Raw genomic sequence first — 21129 nt, 5'->3', positions numbered from 1 at the left:
GACTCGTGTACCTTTGAACCCTAACTTCGCTCCATAGCTCAATCTTTTTGGTAGCTAGATTCCAAACACGAAAATTCGGAGTAGCATATCCAAGGAAGAAACCCTCGATAGCTTTTGCACCAAACTTTCCATCCGGCTCAATCATTGTACAGGGAGCACCAAACGGTTCAAGGTATGAAAGATCCGGTTTCCTTTTCTGAAGGAGTTCGAAGCAAGTCTTGCCATGTCTTTTAACTGTAAGAACTCTGTTCAACGTGTAGCAAGCAGCCGATACAGCCTCTCCCCAGAATTGAATAGGGAGTTCCGACTCTACTAACATTGTTCTTGCAGTTTCTATGATCGTCCGATTCTTCCTCTCAGCGACACCATTTTGTTGTGGAGTATAACGAGAACTGTACTCATGAAGAATGCCTTTAGAAGTACAAAACTCATCCATAACTTGATTCTTGAATTCAGTTCCATTGTCGCTTCGGATCCTTTTCACTTTCAACGTATAGAGATTTTCCAACATTGTAAGAAGATCCTTGAGGATGCCAGGAGTTTCACTTTTGTGTGCCATAAAAGATACCCAAGAAAATCTAGAGTAGTCATCAGTAACTACTAAACAATAAGCATCACCAAACGTTGTCTTGTGCTTCATAGGTCCAAAAAGGTCCATATGAAGACGTTCGAGAGGCATGCTGACAGTGTTGATTTTCTTCAAAGGGTGAGACTTCTTCGTTTGCTTCCCCTTTTGGCACGAGACACAGATATCTTGTAGATGAAAACTTCTTACAGGCACACCATTCACAAGATTATTTTTCACCAAATGGTTCATCTTTCTCAAGTGAATGTGTCCCATTCTTCTGTGCCAAGATATAGACTCCTTTTCTGTGGCTTTTGAGACAAAACAAGTAACTTGTGCAGATGTTGTAATCGCCTGGCTCATGTCGAGAATATAAAGATCATTAACTCTCGGAGCCGATAAGAGAATCCATTCTTGTGGAATTTTGAATCCAGGCTTCAGCACATAACAGCCAGCATCATCAAAAATCACTGAAAACTTTTTATCGCAGATTTGCGACACACTGAGAAGATTGTGATCAATTTGCTTCACATAATTGATCTTATCAAAGCACACGATACCATTGGAGATACTTCCTTCTCCAGTGATGTACCCTCCTTTATCACCCGCAAAGGCAACATACCCTCCTCTGATGTTTCTCACGTCATACAGGAGCCGTAAGTCGCCAGTCATGTGCCTGGATGCTCCACTATCAACAATCCAATGACTATTAATAGTTCCTCCTAGAACATCCTGCACATGTCAATTAAACGCATCAGTTGAGAATGGGGACCCAAGCCTTAGTGGTCTTGGGTCGTCCCTTGGCATCACGATACGTAAGCTCTATCTCTTGATGGTTTTCAAGAACAACTGCTCCCCCTGAATTGTCACCCGACTTAGGTAACCAAGTTTGTCTGCGCCTACCAGTTTTTGAAGATTCTGGTTTTACAGGTTGTGACACACTTGGTTCCTTTTGTACTGTTTTAACTTCAGACTTTAAAGCTTTTTCAACAGTTTTTATGTTCTTACGTCGTTGTTTAGTTTCTTGTTCTTTTACAGTTCGTTTGTCTTGTTTAGGCGAAACTGACCGACGTTGTGGGTGAACTGTTTCAGGTGGAGTTTTCTCAACAAACTTCTTCTTTGGAGCATTTGGGCAATTTCTGATGATGTGCCCAATTGTTCCACACTTAAAACATTTTCTCCTTTCAACAAGCTTAGGAGATCTTGACTGACCACAAGATGTCGAGGTCGTGGACCCAGAGGTACTAGCCTTTTCATCACACCCGTTTGTGTGTTGAGTGTAATTGTTATCACTGTTTCGTTTTAAGATTGTGACTTGTTTTACAAAATCTGTATTAGATTTGTTTTCAAAAGTTTCAATCTTATCAGTACCCTTGGATGACACAAACTTGACATCCTTTTCTTTCTTTTGAACTCGAGCTCTTGTTGTGTCAGGCTTTTGAGCTCGGTTGATTGGTTGTTTACCTTTAGAAGCACTAGGTTGTAGAGTGGTTGGAGATTTCTGATTCCTAAACTGTTTTCTAATCTCAGATTTAGGAATTGGATCACATTGTGTTACCACAATTCCTGGTAGAGTTTTTCCCAAAAATTTGTTTGTATTGTCTTCAAAGACTTTATCAATCGAAGATTTATTTACATTTTTAATTGGAAAAACGTGATCTGAATAGATTTTACTATCTCCAACCAAGGTATACAACACATTACTGCTTTTAACAGTAGACACCGCCTTCTTTTCAACCTTGACAGGATCTATCACTTGTTTCTCGACTGATGAAACAGCAGGAGTGTCAGGATCACACAGGATGTGATTCTCAATGGGAATGACAGCTCCTATCATCTTGTTAAGTGAGTTATCCTGTTCACTCACATCCACTTCTGGTTCATCATCCGATGTCTCACAGTCCTCAATGATTGGAGAACTTTGATCCATGGATGTTGATGCTTCTTGTGGCTTTTCGGATGTGTTAGATGAACTGTCCGATTTGAACCCTAGACCAGTAGTAAATTCCTCAAAATCAAGAGGCACACTGGGTTCATACCGAGGCATTTCCTCCTCATCAGGCATCTTGGTATAATTGTTCATAACAGGGGGCGGACATTTCTTGTACCCTATGCCTTTCTGATTCCCTTTCAATTGTTGAACATCGATGATGTGATCAAGCACAAATCGGGAGTTAGAATAACTATCCAACTTCTGTTTGATCGCATCATGCTCAGATTTGGCAATGGCTAGTTGCTTCTTAGTTTCTTCCACAGTGTTAATATATTCATTTATACTTACTTGCTTGTGGTAAACTACTTTATTAACTTCGGAAACATTTTTCTTTAAAGTTTCAATTACTTCCTTAAAATCTTTTTCGTTCCGAGTTAAAGCCATATTCGCCTCTTTGCATTTCGATAGTTCAATAACCAAACTCTGATTATGACTATGAAGCTTTTCTGATTCAAGCTTCATGTCAGCACATGATTTACAAATACTAGGAGCAGGGGGTTTAGAAGTTACCTGACTAGTAGAGGCTGAGCCGTTTGCCATAAAGGCAGATTGAAAAGAAAAAGCTCCATCTTCAGAGAATAGCTTTTCCATTTCCTTTGATGCAGTAGCAGCCTTCCTAATCAGAATTGATTTCTGACATTTAAGCTCATCAGCTTCATTCAGTAGCTCCTGAACATCATCATCTCCTTCATTCACATCAGGCTCTGAGTGATTATCCCCAGAAACAGAGCCTTCTTCATCCGAACTGCCAGAATAACCAGAACTGTCATCGCTCCCAGAAGATTCTTCTTTATGTACCTGCTCGATGACCTTAGCATATAATGCAGTTCCACTTCCCTGATCTCCCTCACCAAACTGAACTGACCAGTCACATCCTTCATCAGCTTGAACAGCCAAAGCCCGATTGTGATTGGTAGTTCCAGGCTGTCCCTGATTGTTGTTCACTGCCACCATTCTTCTCTCACGGTTTTCTTGTTGGGCATTCACATTTGTCTGGTTTCTGAAAGGGTTGTGATTGCCGTGTTTTGTTGGTCGAGTGCACTCACGTTTAAAGTGCCCTTTCTCGCCACAATTAAAGCACGTGACGGCATTAATATCAAACCCATACTTCGTGTTTTTCTTTCCTTCCAACGAAGTTCTTCCAGTTCGTGCCATGAAATCTTTTGCCCTTCTAACCGCACTAGCAAAAGCCCATTTAATATCCATCAACTCCATTTCTTCCTTGTCGATCTGATCATAATCTTCATTGGTCATGTTGATGTTTCCAAGCTGACCTGCTACCAAACCACAGTATGCACTGACCATGGTGTTGATAATCTCCATATGTTCCTTAGCAACTTCAATACTAAGGTGTGAAAGATTTGAGTTGTCGACTCGGATTGTGTGATGACTTTGAGGTTGAGGTTGAGGATTGCTTGTATAGTGAGCTTGCTGTTGTTGAGGTTGTGGTTGTGGCTGTGTTGGAACAGGAATGTAGGACCTCGGATCGAATTGAGGTTGTGGTGGAGCAGCTGTTGATTGAGAAAACGGAAAGGAACTTGAACTTGTATTGGACACAAATGCAGTCTGCAGCTTAGGTTGCTGTTGCTGAGCTGCAGCAGATCTTGCCAAAACATCGAATCCTGGAAGATACATTTCCGTATTCTGAGGAGCTGGAGCACGCCTTGCTTTCCTAATCTCTTCATCATTTTTATGTTCCAGCTTTTGAATGAACTCATAGATGTTGACTTGATCTAGAGTTCCAGTATGCTTCAACAGTTCAATGAAGGAACTCCACTTTGGAGGTAAGGCGTCAGCAAATCTACTCACCATTTCTTGTTGAGTAGCAACAACTCCATAAGCACACATCTCACTAATCAAATGATAGAAACGTGTGATCATATCATTCAGAGTCTCGTTCTCCAAAAACTGAAAGGACTCAAACTCTTTCTTCAACAGATCATGCCGAGATTTTCGAGCAGCTGCATTGCCTTCTCCTCTAGCAACTAAGGCATCCCATAATGCTTTCGTGGTCTTGCAATATGAGAACTGATGGTAGATGTCTTTGTTGAGTGCTTGAGTAAGTGTGGCAAAGGCCTTTTTCTCCAATTCATAAGCCTTCTTGTCATTTTCAAGCATATTTGCATAACCCTCTGAAGTTGACGCAGCAGTTTCAAGATTAGTATTGAACGCATTGATAAAACACGTCCAAAGATCAGTGCTTTGCCCTTGGACATATGTGTGAAAACGGTTTTTCCATGATGGAAAATCGTTCATATGGTTCAACTTAGGTGGACGATTGTTGCTGCCAGTTTCACTTTCACTAATCAGAAGGTTTTGAAGACTTTGACTTTGATTGGATACCAAAGCCCATTGACTTGGACTGATTGATGGCTGTGGAACCATACTCTTTGCCCAATCTGCAGCAGTCACTAACTCTTGATTGTTACGTGAGTCCAAACTCCAATCCCATGGACTTGTACAGCTCATTTTGATCAAATAAAAAATATCAAACCTACACACCACAAACTGTTAAGTTCAAAAACAGATATGAGTTGAAAGATGCAACCTGTTCGAAGGATCAATACTTGTTCGAATGATCAACAGGGTTCGAAAGATCCTTGTTGAGTTTCGAACAACAACTTCGAAGGATGACTTCGAAGGATTGATTTATACGAAGGATCCTTATCTTTCGAAAGATAATTTCGAAAGATTCTCCTTATGTTTCGAACACAGGTCTCGAAAGATGACACTTGTTCGAAGAATCAACAGTGTTCGAAGGATCACTGTTGATGGCTCGAACAATAACCTCGAAAGATAACCTTGAAAGATTCACCCAACACGAAGGATCCTTATCTTTCGTAATGAACAGTGACTCGAAGGATGTATCTATCGAAAAGATTCCTTGACCCGAAGGATAACTCACTGACTTCGAAGGATGTTCGAAGGATGGTTATCTTTCGAATCTCCTTGGTCGAAGGATGATCCTTCGAGCTCGAAAGTTATCTTTCGATGTCTGACACACTGCCGAAAGTACTGATGGGTTGGTGAGAAAAGTGACAGGTTGGTGTACCAACTTTCGGCAGAAAGGTATGTTCAGACACACCTTTTCACCAACCTTTTTGACTTTCAAAAATATTACCAAAAATGGACACAACCCTATCCAGAACAGTCACCGGAGATACCACCGGAAAAATGACCGGAAAAATCAAAGTTTCACAAAACAAATTTTATGATTACCCAAACCGACCCTGAACACTCCCGAAGGTTTAGTAACCGTTTTTCAGTTTAGACAAGCAGGAAAACCACCAAAAAACGGGTGCTAAACCAAGTGTTCAAACACACCAAGAACTTGAACAAACCGGTTTTAAACAAGGTAAAGAGCGAGGCTCTGATACCACTTGTAGGTCCCTTTTCTCGGAGGATCGAGAACAAACCTAAACCTTGTTATACTAACCCACTAGCGAGTGCGGAATCCAAGCTAGTAGGCAAACCGGGATGAAGCAAGAACAAACACAAGAACACACTAAGTTCACCGATTAACACCACTGTATTAATACGTATGAAGGTTTACGGTTACAAGCACAATGTTTACAAAACCAAAGATGTAAACTCTCAAGTGTGTGTGTGTGTTTCCAGCAGAATGCTCTCTAGCTTTCTAAGTGTGCATCTCTCTAACACTAACACACTGCATGGGTATTTATACCCATACATAACAGGTCTGGTCGAAGGACTCGATAGATGGTCCGAAGGATCATCTATCGATGACAGGGAGCTCGAACGATCAGCATGGACATCGAAGGATCATCCTTCGATGTCTAATGGTCGAACCATGGTCGAACCATATCTTTCGAGCACCTCGAAGGATCAGGTGTATCCTTCGAGGCTATCCTTCGATCCAGACAACATCATGTTGTCCAAGTCAAACTAGGAGGATAGTTGACTTGGTCAACTTACAGACTGACTTTGGACATCGTTTACATACAGACCGAATACAGACAAAGTACAGACACAAGTGCACCAACACACGTACCTTCATCGACCCTCTGGAAAGCAGGGTATAACTGGCTATTACGCCATAGTAAACTCATCCCCGCTATCACCAGGCCCCCCTCCGGGATCACTGTGCACTCGGAGGGGCGTTGGCTTAACCTCTTAAACAGAGCATTCTCGATGTAAGCATCAGCAGGCGGACCATCATCTTTAAATTTATCCTTGGCCCCCATTTCCCTCCAGTGCATCTCCCCGATGATAACACCGGCATCAATATAGAAAAACTTTTTCTTCCAATCCTTATCCCTGGAACTAGCAGGGATGTCCCTCAGGCAAGACACACCAATGTCTTTTCGATCAAATGTAAAAAAGGGGGATTTCCACACAAAAACGAAAAAAGCCCTAAACACTGTGATTTCAGGGATATGACCAGGGCTATGCAGGCAAATTCGAAGTGACGAAGTTTAACTAACCCCGGAGGATGCATTTGAGAGATGTGAATTTGGTATTCGTCAAGAACGGACTTACAAAATTTGGTGATGGGCAACCGGAAGTTGCAGAACTTAAAGAAATCACTGAACAGAATAATTTTACCCTGTTTTAGTGGAAATGTCGTATCTTTCTTCGATGGTAACACCGGATTCCATTCGGGTTTGATATCATACTCTTGCACAAGATTGTTGAAATATCGTTCCCCACTTGCAATACAGTGCATCGAAGAAGATGAGAGCAAAGAATGAAATGGGAAAACCCTAACGGGGAACCTATTTATAGGAAAGGGATAACAACCTTTCGAATTTCAAAAAGGCAAACGGATGGGAACGCGTGTCAAGACATGGAACGTACAACTGCCATCCTAGTGATGACTTAACTGTCACACCTTTTCACATCGCCGCCATTTTTCAAAAAAGTAATGGTACTCTCACTTGAGAAACTTGCACTCCAAAGGGGCATTTTGACTTTTTCCTTTTTTAGTCCGATCCCATAAATTTCATTTCATAACTTCGGACTGGGGGACCTGACGAGGTATGACCCGGAACGGATAACCCGACCCGGTCACTACCTATTATTTTATTATAAATATATAATTACACATGCTTATTCTAGAATCTTCTATTCTGCATGGATAAACCATGTAACCGAATCCCCAATCTTTTGGGAAGATCATGCAAATCCCTAACTTATCGGAGTCCATCCTAAGTTAGAGGAAACCCTAGTGGTAAACTATAAATAGATGTAAACATCAAAGGTATGCAACTTCTGCTCTCGTTTTACTCTCTCTCTCTCTACACATATTTTCTTACTCCCTAACCGAGACTTATTCTCACGCCGGAAGGTGGTTACAGGAATAACCCCATTCCTGTAATGAGTCCTAACGATGTTCTGTTTTGCAGTTAGTGGTTCGGATCGCCAAGAGTTGAAGTCCTACTTGGAGCCTACCGTTCAGGTCAGTGTTTCTTCAGGTGACTTGGGTTCTCTAATGGAGACTCAAGTTTAATCCTCAAGTGCATCACTTTGGTGGATAAGGCAATCATAGATAGAGCCTAGCCTCCTTGCACATGTGTCAGGCTCTATCCTGAGCCTACCCGGGTTTTCGTCCCACCGTGTGTTACGCCAGAGAGTTCTGCTCTTGTGGTGGCACAACGACTGTCAAGTGGCAGCCGGCAGTATGGTTTCCCGGGGAACGCCCAAGCCAAACTCTGAAGTCAGTGTGGGCCTGGTTAAGACAACATAGTTTGGCCGGAGTGGGGCAACGGGGCTCTCCAATTTGAGGAGTGCGGTAGCCTAATACAAGAAAGTCATTGTTCCAAAAAAAACATAATTGTCTTGTGTATCACATTTAAAGCAATAGTTACAAATACATTATGAGGTTCTTGCGGTTTTTACCATATTATTGATTATGAAACGAACGCCCATATGTACATATACGCACTTATCAACTTAAACATATTTTTTTTCACAAACCTAAACACAAACATACTAATTATCAAACTTAAACTTTTTTTCAAACCTACACATAAACAACATTCAAATTATCATCTTAAATATATTTTTTTTCAAACATAAACATAGAAATTATCAACTTAAACATATTTTTTTTTCAAACATGGCCATAAACATAGAAATCATGAAACTTAAACCTAATTTATGCATATTAACACATACTTTATACATACTTACATACATAAATTTACATACTTTATACACACATATTAACATACTACCAACACACATACATACTTATAAAACAAATGTACATACTTACACATACACATACATACTTACAAACACACATTTTGATCAAAACCACAAAATTTATACATACTTACATACAAATTTGCATACTTTATACGAACATACATACTAACATACACATTTTTCACCAATTGCAAACATTTACATGCACTATTGTTCATCATTTACATACTCCTACATACTAACATACACCTACATACATACATTCATAGACTTACATACACATATACATGCTTACATACACCTACATACACAGATACATAGATTTTCATATACACATTTTCACCAAATACACCTACATTATACATTTGACATACTAACATACACCTACATACATACATTCATAGACTTACATACACACATACATGATTACATACACAAATACATAGATTTCCATGTACACATTTTCACCAAATACACCTACATTATACATTTGACATACAAACATACATCCTTACATACACATTTACATACCTAAACAAAAAATTATACAATTTCTAAACTTTGAAAGAAAAATACATATAAAACTAACCGTATTTTCAAATTTCAAAGAGATGTAGACCGCGTAGACGAGGTGGTGACCGGAGAAATGGTGGTGATCGGAGAAGTGATGGTGATGATCCGATTTCTCTACCATAAACACAAAAATACACAAAAATTAAAGCCTATAACATGTATATAACAAACTAAAGAAGAAATTTAACAAAATCAAAGCTTCACTTACCGATTTGGGCAAAATTCTCTGAAATCCGGCGGTAGAGGGAAGTTTTTGGGGGAAAAAGTGAAGAAAGAGGGAAAAACTGGCGCTGATAAGGGTCTGATACGTTTAACCATTAGCAGCGACGTCTTGTCGCCAGTATTGCTCTGTGTCGCCGCTAAAGGGTTGACCAGAGATAAGGTTTGTGTGGCTAAGGTTTAAAGTTCTGACGCCTACTTTTAACGGAGACACATGTCGCCGCTAATAACCATGCCTTTGTCGCCGCTAATACCTTTTAAATCCCCAACCGTTAGATCAGGATTTTGATCAACGGCTGGGGTTTGGTCTCAGGCTCCGTGACGCGGATCGACCAATAGCGCTGACATTTGGTCCGTCGCCGCTAATGGTGTCGCCGGTATTGATATATACTTCTTGTAGTGTTAGGGTAGAGACAATAAATGTCAATTAACAAAACAATTGTTAGACAATTAGTTAGGCTTCAAACTATACAATTCAAAATTAAGATTCAATAAAATGTTGGGATAGTATAGGGTTTAATCCTAATTAAAGATCAAGTTCTATCCCAGCCTGCATGGCGATTAACAAGGTAATATGTTTGGAATTTGACATTCTTTTTAAAAAAATAATCTGGGGAGTTAAATAATTGTAGTGTAGTATAATCGGAAAATTGGTCTTTGAGGTGGAATTTATATGTTGATGTTAGATATATTCTGATCAGTTGAAATTATATGTGATCCATCACCCACCATCTTTTATATTGTACTTCGTCTCGTATAATTTGCATTCTAAATTCCTTTTATTACGTTTTATTTGTCAGAGGTAATTCTATGAGTTATGATTTTGTTTTCCAGAATTTATATTATGTTTATATTTTCCAGGAAATTAAACTAAACTTCATTTTATTTTTGTTTGAAATTATATTACCAATAGATTAGCCTTCAGTAGTGTCTCAAAAAGTCGGTAAATCCATCGGTAATAGTGTCTAGGCCAACGGAGGAGAACTGTTGGTAATCCATGGCTAATGGAGTCGTTGGTAATCCGACGCCAAAATCTGTCGCTAATCCAACGATAAATAGATTATCATGTCAATATAACCCGTAGAGTATCACCAAAGGATTCTGGTCGATAACCATTATCCTCAAGTGATTTTCGATGGATTAGACCGTCAAAGAAACTAAATTGTTTAGTAGTGTAAAGACAACAATTACAACACTTGATCTTGTTTGTTCTATGGTTGAGATTAATCAATGACAGTTTTACAAATATATTCAAGTTAGTAAAAAAATATACAAGTAAGACTATCCGCATCAGTGAAAGGCTATCATTTCTATAAACAGCCTAATCAGCATGCTACATCAGCTTTTCACTTATTCTTCCCACAAACACTTTTTACCCACGTACAACAATAACATATATATCATTCCCACAAACAACCTTATTATAATTATTTTATTAAATTTAAACTAAATAAAAAAAGGACCCACCATTTCCCCATTCTTCACCATTCTTCTCCAAGAATCCTTAAGAATGAACACCCTCCATGTCATCCCCTACAACACCCACTAATCCATCCCTCTCACAAATACCCTCCACATAGGCCAAAAATCACCTACAAACATCCTTGATGTGGATAACCATCAGAAAAAGTTTATGGCTGTATGACTGTATCATTGGATACTCAATTGTTTAAAAAAAGGGGAAAGAAATATTTCTTGATAAAAGGTTAACTAAAACATTTTGTATTTACGTGCATGAATCGTTTTATTAAAACTTCAAGTGTCATAAAATGGAGAACCGAATAGACAAATGGTTGTACTTTTCAACAAGTTCTTTATTTAAGCAAACAATTAATGTATTGTATTGATGAAAACTAGTAAATTAAACAAGAGATTACGTATCTATGTATGTAACAATTAATATATGAGACAACACGCACGTTCGCCTTCAGGTGTTTAGGTTACAAGCATCTCACGCGTAGACTTATTTGTGTAGTCACTATTTTAGGGTTCAACTCTACAAAACTCCATACCAGTCTATATATAAATTAAACTGCTTGCCCATCAAACAATTAACCTAATCAATACTATACAAATGTTGGGTTCATCCTCTTCCTCTCATCAACACAAAAATAATAAGGATCTAGATTCGCCGCAGCCACCACCACCGCGGTCCATCGCCATGCGACAACTCCTCACCGCCGCCCAACTAATCTCCCAGTCTGATCTCTCCGCCGCGAACCACCTCATCTCCATCCTCTCCTCCAACTCATCCGCTTACGGCGATTCATCCGAAAGATTAGTCCACTCTTTTACTAAAGCTCTCTCCCTTCGCCTCCACTACCACCACAAAATCTTCCTCAATGTCAGTCCACTAAAGAGTTTCATGAAGCCTCCAAGTTATAATATAAATATTTACAATGATCAATATGATTCAGTTCTCCAATCATCCTATTTGTCACTAAACAAAATAACTCCTTTCATTAGATTCGGTCAGTTCACTGCTAATCAAGCCATCTTAGAAGTCATTGATTATCAACAAAACATTCACATAATTGATTTCGATATCATGCTTGGTGTTCAATGGCCACCCTTAATGCAAGCCATTTCCAACCACCATCCTCCCCCAACTCTCCGAATAACCGCCATCGGTACAAACTTAAATACCCTCCGGCGAACCGGTGATCGTCTCTCTAAATTCGCACGTTCACTCGGACTCAAGTTCAGTTTCTACCCACTCTTACTCCCAAACACAAACAATGAAACCCTAACCGTTGACCATCTTATCAACCACCTGTCTGATGTCCTACTCTTGCCTAACGAAACCCTAGCCGTCAATTGTGACTTTTACCTCCACCGTCATTTGAACAACCGTGACAAGCTTTGTTTATTGCTTAGAAAAATCAAATCTATGAAGCCTAGGGTTGTTACATTATCCGAACAAGAAGCATACCACAACAACCCTATATTTTTATCAAGGTTTATGGAAGCTATGAAGTATTACACTGCAGTGTTTGAGTCTCTAGAAGCAACACTGCCGCCGAACAGCCGGGAGAGGATTGAGGTGGAGCAAGTATGGTTCGGGAAAGTGATCGCCGACATAGTGGCGGAGGAGGGAGATTGCCGGAAAGAGAGACATGAAAGATTCAGATCATGGGAAGTGATGATGGTAAGTGCTGGTTTTCGTAAAGTTCCTCTCAGTGGTTATGCTCTTTCACAGGCTAGATTGCTGTTGAGGCTTCATTATCCATGTGAAGGTTATAATCTTGAGGTTATTGATGATTCTTTCTTCTTAGGTTGGGGGAATCAGTCTCTTTTCTCTGTTTCATCTTGGCGTTAATTGATTAAGGGTTGTTAGAATTCATATGATTAATAAGGATTTAGAGGGTGTTTGGGATTACGTTTTGAAGTGATTATTTGATTATTGCGTTTGTAAAACATAAATAATCTAAAAAAGTGTTTGGATGAAAAAGTGATTATCTGCCTTCAAAACGTGCGTTTTGGAGAATCATGTACCTACATGCTTTTTCAAAACGCAATTTTGAAAACGAAAAATCTATTTTAAAAACGCATAATCTACTTTGAAAACGCAACACCAAACACCCCCTTAGAAGAGAGCTCCAAGAACTCCATAACACATTTGTACATGGTGTATAAAAAGTTATTGAGGTAGTATAGTGGGACGCAAAAACACATTGGTTGTTACATAATTGTCTATTCACCACTTGTGTGCTATTGTTAACTTGGCTTCTCTAATGGAGACTCAAGTTTAATCCCTACTTGTATCATTTTGATAGATAAGGCAATGATAGATAGAGGCTAGACTCTTTGCAGATGTGTCAGGCTCTATCCTGAGCCCACCCGGGTTTTCATCCCACCGTGTGTTACGCCAGAGAGTTCTGCTCTTGTGGTGGCACAACGACTGTCAAGTGGCAGCCGGCGGTATGGTTTCCCGGGGGAACGCCCAAGCCAAACTCTGAAGCCAGCGTGGGCCTGGTTAAGACAACATAGTCTGGCCGGAGTAGGGCAACGGGGCTCTCCAATTTGGGGAGTGCGGTAGCCTAATGCAAGAAAGTCGTCGTTCAAACAAAACATAATTGTCTTGTGTATCACATTTAAAGCAATAGTTACAAATACATTATGAGGTTCTTGCGGTTTTTAACATATTATTGGTTATGAAACGAACGCCCATATGTACATATACGCACTTATACGTGCGTAATCTTTTGAGTAAGCTCTTCATCTGGATCTAGAAACCCTAATTAACTTAAAGATCAAGCTCTAAGAGATCTTCAATGCATTTGGTTATAAATGCTCACAAACTCACCACATCAACTACCATATTAGATTTATACTTATTCTTCAAACATAGTCATTTTCTCTTCAATGTTGTGTCTACTTTCAAAAACTATTTTTTTAAAATTTAAAGCTTTATACATACAATGGTTGGGTAAGAGGGGACCGCTCGGCGGTTATGCTCGTGCACAGACAAGATTGTTGTTGAGACTTCATTATTCATCTAGAGGTTATAATCTTGACGTTACTACTGATTCTTTTTTCTTAGGTTGGGGAATTAGTCTCTGACAATGATTGATTAATGAATTCGTATGGATTAATAAACATCATATGTGAGAAATGTAAGAAGTGCATGATACATTTGTACATAATGCATAAAATTCATTTGAGGTAGTGGGGCACAAACAATGACGATTATATAATTGTCTAGTATATCACATGCAGATCAATAGTTACAAATATGATATGAAGTTCTTCCAGTATTTAACATATTACTGGTTATAAAATGAACTCCCTTATGTAGATACACACACCTACATGTGCTTAGTCTTTTGAGTAAGCTCTTCATCTAGAACTAAACCCTAATTAAGTTAAAGATCACGCTCTAAGAGATCTTAAATGCATCCGGTTATAAACGCTCACAAACACGCCACATCAACTACCATATTAAATTTCAACTCATACTTCACACACAATCATTTTCTCTTCAATTATTCAAGCACCAATTTAATATATATATATATATATATATAGGGTAATGCTAGATAAAAAACCCTAAAATTCTTAGAAAACTCTGGAAACCCAAATGGGAAGCCATTTTTACCCAACCTCCCGACATTTTTTTTTTGAAAAAAATTACACATGTAATATACATGTTTTAGAGTGTTTTGGGCCAAAAAAAACAAAAAAGCGCCGAAGGGATTTTTTTAAAAAAAATAAACAAATTTCAGTTCCTAACACGTGTTAAGCAAAAAAGACATAATTTTCCTGAAATTCGCTGAAACTTTTTTTTTTTTAAATATCCCTTCGGCGCTTTTTTGATTTTTTTGGCCCAAAAGTCTTAAAAACATGTATATTACATGTGTTATTTTTTTCAAAAAAAAAATGTCGGGAGCTTGGGTTTTCTAGGGTTTTTTATATATATAGGGTTTTCTATATAGCCCAACCCTATATATATATATATATATAGGATAATGATCATTACAGAACATTAATTATTGCGAGAACAGAAAGAACAACTCTAAATCACTAAATTTTGGAATTTAAGATTCATATTTCTTAAATTTTATGTTTCTTACATTCATATGCGTATTATATATACATAAAAATCATATATTTTTCCCTACACATAATCTACATACACGTAGGTAATTTAGCCTACACATAACCTACATGTGTGTAGGTTTTTAAAAACTGAAGATTTTTAATATTTTGTTTTAAATTCTAGTGTGAGAAACAATAAATCTTACATTTATAATATTTTCATTTACTTTTTAGGTTTTTAGGATTGAAAAAATGAGTAACTCATTTTGTTCTGTGTGTTCTCGCAATATTTAGTGTTCTGCATAGAACATTCCCCTATATATATATATATATATATATATATATATAGGTTGGGATAGAGGGGACCGCTCAGCGGTTATGCACTTTCACAGGCTAGAATGTTGTTAAGACTTCATTATCCATTTGAAGGATATAATCTTTAGGTTATTGATGATTCTTTCTTATAGGTTAGAGGAATCAATCTCTTTTTTTTTTTGTTTCTTCTTGGCATTAATTAATCGTTCTTAGAATTCATATAGGTTAATAAACATGTGAGAACCATGAGAACCACATAAAACACTTGTACATGGTGTATAAAAAAATAACTCGAGGTAGTTAGTAGTTAGTGGGAGGGGAAAACACAAAGGGATTGATGGGTGAAAATGTATATATTAAAATCAGAAACAAGTTTTAAATGGGAATCACCAACAAAACCACACGCAATCAGCAAGTGTGTCGGCCATAATGTAGTAAGTAGTCAAGACTGATATCAATCTGTGAACACTATGCTGCAACTTTCAATAATAAACCTCTATCGCCTCCTAGCTTATTTTAAGAGATTGGTTTGATTTTTATTGTAGTAAGTAGTCAACTGGTACCAATCCTTTAGTAAGTAGTCAACTGATATCAATCCTTGGACATATATGTACAAATTATATATCTGGAGATGAAAATGATAATGTGTATATATATATATATATACATATATATAGGGGAATGTTCATTTGAGAAGAAAATTTAATTGAGAAGAAAAAGAACAAAGGGTATAATTGTAAAACATTAAATATTTTTTCATTTATTTCATTTATTATCATCTTTGACTAATTAATTAGTCATAAAAACTATCATCCTTCACACTAATGTTTTTTGACTACACACATCAAAAGTTACCCTACACCTTTCGAAATTTACCCTACACATGTTGAAATTTATCCTACACAATCTGTAATTTATCATATACACATTGTAATTTATCCTACACTTTAAATTATTTTATTTTATTTTTTTGAAAAATATATATTTTGAAGATAAGTTACAAATTTTAATTTAGTTAGTTATTAAAGAAGAAATACTACTAATTAATGATCTTTGTAGGTTTACCATATTACCCTTATAGTAACATTAAATATTTATATTAAATGAACTAAAACGAAGCATTCTTATTGGTTATAATTTCTTCTTTTTTCTTCTTACAAAAAGTTTCTTCTCATTTGAACTCTTCACTATATATATATATATATATATATATATATATATATATATATATATATATATATATATATATATATATATATACAACTTAACATAACTAGACAGAAAAATGATTGTACATATATGTATATAATGAAAACCAATGGTTCTGAACATGTTTTGTTAATATACATATATGTATATACGTATTTAAAATTGAAAAATAAATGTGTGTAAATATATATATATTTGATAATGTACACATATGTACTACTTTAAAAAATTAATTAGTTACAGGTTGTTATTAAAATTAAAAAAATGATTTGTTTAGTGAAAATGAGTGATTTATATTGATTCTCAGAGTTCTTAAATTTCATGTGGTTCTCTTAGGATCCTTACCATAAACACACGTACGCCCACGGTTAAAATCTCGTGTATTACACATATATACTTATTAATATTATGTCTTTAAAAAAAAACCATATATTGCTCGAGTTAAATACAATATTATATAATTTTTTAACATATGTAGTCGTTAAGATATATTTCTATAAAATGATCTTTAACATGACAATAATAAATTATATTAAATTACCTTTTAACTATCCTTAGTTAATTTCACATTAAATTCCTTTGAGTAATGAAGTTTTAAACATTCGAAAATAAATAATGAGTGCATAAAATATAATACTAAACTAGGTGGATTTGCTTGCGCGATGTGGCAGGAACTTGGTCGGTATCGGTTCGATTCGTTACACAAAGGAGTTCAGTTGGTACCGGTTTGATTCATTACGGTATCGGTATGACACTAACACTTGATTTAAAGTCATGATATGTCTAAAAGAATGTGTTTTACATTGAAAATAAGAAAAAATAAATCTTGTTCAACAAAGTTAAAAAGGGATGATGAGAAAAAAAAATCCAATAATAACTACACCTTTACCGATGTCAGTATCGGGTCGACCTGTCACGGACTCACGGTATTAATAAGAAAAAAAATTCTTTTTCAACAAAATTAATAAAGTAACAATGAGAAAAAAATATTAAATAAAGTTGTGTATTCAACTTTATATAAAAAGGTATTGAACTTGAGTTATCGAAGGAAAATCAAATTATATACAAACTAAATGGGTTAAAAGTGTATAAACTTTAAGTATATACCGACACAGGTATCGACTTGTTCGGTCGGTATTCATTTTGTTCGTCACAATACAACAATGACGTCGGCACTTGATCTAGCCTACTACACAAAAAAAAATACTCTATTTCAAATATAACTTTGTTTCAATAAAATTTATATAAGAACGTCAAGAAACTAAATCAAACACAGCTACGTATTTAATTTCTTTTAAGCTAACAAACGCAGGTTAGCGGAGAAAAATTAAATAAGTAAAAAAGAGTTAAAACGTTAAAAACGTATATTATATCAATTAAAAAACATAATTATAATTATAATAATGTAATAGAATAATGTATTAAACTAAAAAAATTTTATAGATGACATCAGTTATTAATGGTATTTTTTTAGGTTGGAGCTTTTGATTTAGAGCACTGTTCATCAGCTCTTTCAATTCATATATATAATATAATATAATATAATATAATATAATATAATATAATATAATAATAATATTTAAAAATGTATTCATTTAATGCTATATTATTTTAATATCATTATTCAATAGAAGACTCAGAAAACCACTAGTTGAGATTTCAGAAGGTATATATAATCATAAGGTATATATAATCATGCCGAATGTCCCATAGAATTGTATATTTATTAGTTAATATATATGTATGTGTGTGTATATATATAGGAAAGGTTGCAATTAGATAACTTAAAAGATATTAAAAACTTTGAGAAACCCAATTTTAAACAAGGTTTTTTTTTTACTTTTTTATTTATTTATTTATATGTTACTATTATTTGTATAAATTAAAGGTAACTTTTAAAAATATACGTAGATCAACGAGTTATATGTAGCATGTGAACTACATATATATCCCCATATATACCTCATATATGTGCTTTCTATTATACTAAATCTTTCTATAAAACATGTAACATATTTTTTTACATGCATTACAAATTATAAAAAAAACTCGTAAAATCTAAGTTATAAAATGTTACACTTCATAACATCTCTGAAAAACATGTTGTTAGAAACAAAACAAAAAAAGTGCATGTGAAGTTACATATAATGTAAACGGGTGAAAGGTTTAACATATTCTCTCTCCGCCTGACACAAAAGTGTAACATATCAGAATCTGAAAAAGATGTAACATGTGACAAGTTTTGATCTCATGAGTTTTTTGAACTCGTAAGAGATCTCTCACTACAAAGGTTGGTTATCTGTAAGCGGGTACCACCACCATTTCGTTCAATTGCCTTTAGAATATTTACGGACGCTCACCAAATAACACTTTTTTCCCGGACGGGTGCTCCAATGGAGCGTTCAGACTTCATATTTGTCATCTAAGCATCCGCTCATGTCCAAAGTATATCACACTGAAAGTGATCTAACCCTGATTAGTAGATTATAATTTGTTTAAATGTTATAATGTAATATTGTTCTCAATTCTAAACTTCTAATAATGCTTATCCATCATGGCCTATTACTTTATACATAAAATTTGTTACATTTTTATTACTTGGTTCAAGTTTTTGGATATTATTATTTCGACATATATAATTATATCCATTGATCTTACTGGAAACCCACTATTAAGCCAGTTGAAGGAAATGTAGTACTAAGATTTATTTAATGGCTAAAAGCCTAAAAGTAGTACTAAGATAGATGATATTGTACAATTAAGTTTGCCATATGGTATGTTATTGATGCAGAATATACATAGATATGGGTTAGGGTAATGACAAATATTTAAAGTTAACAAAACAAATTGTTAGACAATTAGTTAGGCTTCGAACTATACAATACAATACACGAACGCAAGATTCAATAAATGTTGGGATATAGTACGTGAATTTGGGTTCATATTTTGTTAATGCATTTTAACTCAAGGAAGCAAGGGTCTAATCCTAATTAAAGATCAAGTTCTAACCCCGCATGCATGGCGTTGACATTCTTCTTTTATCAAAACCGGGGAGTTAAATAATTGTAGTGTAGTATAATCGGAAAATTGCTTTTTGAGGTAGAAAGTGATAGTTATTCGATAAAATAATTATTATCTATTGATGTTGGAGTATATTCTAAGTTTCATTTATATGTTATCCATCACCCACCATCTTTTAGAAGGATGTTACTTTTGTCATTAACTCTTATTTTTGTATAAGTGGCGGGTTCAGTAGGTTAATTAGGTTGGAAATCAGACCTTTGAATGAATATGTAAATACGATTTGAACGAACTCCGCTCTACTCTTTTTATTATTTATCAATAAAAGCATACAATTTACAATAACCATAACCATCACACGGGTTGAGTAACGAAAAATGTAAATTAAAACTTGTATATAATCCTTAATTCCTTATTAATAAAATGACTTATTTAGATAAATTAGTAAAAATAAAGAACAGTTATATTTTCATTACTTGTACATGTGATTTGATACTTTATTAGTAATTATAGTTTATATCCAAATAATATTTTTTATCTTAACAAATATATATGGTTAGGGTAAAATGAAAACTTCTACAAGTTGTGAGAACTTAGAGAACTCAACCTTACAAAAGGTTTTTTGAATTTTTTACAGAGGGTGTGAATGAGCGGTTAGAGGCTCAAAGTGTTAAACTTTTTGATTTTGGATTCAAGTGGTTAAAACCACTAAAACATAGAGACTCAAAAAGTAATTTACTATTAATTAAATTTGAAATATACGTTTGATCTCTAACTATATTAAATAATATTATACTTATTATATTATTTGATACATTATATTTTTATAGATAATTATTATTTAAATTTGAATTTAGTCGTTTATTTCTATCTATATTAATTAATATTATATTATATTTTGTGTATAAAAATAACATGTAATACTATTATTAAAAGGGAGGAGGCCACACGTGTACAAAAAGATTTTCGTTTATTAGTATAGGAAGAAGGAAGATACTTATCATAACCCAACTCAAACTCTATTTAATTAATAAAATACCCAACTAGATAAACACGTCTAATAGTTATCTCTTGAAATAAAATACCCAACATATTATTTTTAAGGAAAATTGGTTTTTAATAAACCAACCTTTGTCCCGTTGGTAAATAATAATCCTACCTACGTAATTGGTATACAATAATCCTACCTATCAACATGTTGGTACTCAATGAACTTCCGTTAATTTTTTTTTAACTGAAGTTAGTTTTTAAGTTTTATTTATTACACAAACAGTCCTTGTAGATGTAATTTACTAGTTTTAACTATTTTAAAACTAGTAAATTACAGTCCCTTGAGGTTTTTTTGTTTTATAAAATAGTTAAAACTAGTAAATTACAACTATAGGGACTTTTTGTGTAATAAATAAAACTTAAAAATTAACTTCAGTTAAAAAAAATTAACAGAAGTTCATTGAGTACCAACATGTTGATAGGTAGGATTATTGTATACCAATTACGTAGGTAAGATTATTATTTACCAACGGAA

General features: G+C 35.3%; 1 protein-coding gene across 1 annotated transcript; it reads left to right on the top strand.

Moving 5' to 3' along the window:
- Positions 1–11595: 11595 nt before the first annotated feature.
- On the top strand, positions 11596–12880 carry LOC110944113 (scarecrow-like protein 18). The gene has a single exon (XM_022185828.2). The coding sequence runs from the start codon at positions 11596–11598 to the stop codon at positions 12838–12840; it is 1245 nt and encodes a 414-aa protein (XP_022041520.1). The 3' UTR covers positions 12841–12880.
- The last annotated feature ends 8249 nt before the right edge of the window (positions 12881–21129 follow it).

This window comes from Helianthus annuus, chromosome 5 (assembly GCF_002127325.2).
Source record: "Helianthus annuus cultivar XRQ/B chromosome 5, HanXRQr2.0-SUNRISE, whole genome shotgun sequence".
NCBI classification, from domain to species: Eukaryota; Viridiplantae; Streptophyta; class Magnoliopsida; order Asterales; family Asteraceae; genus Helianthus; species Helianthus annuus.
This window is presented reverse-complemented; position numbering and strand designations above follow the sequence as displayed.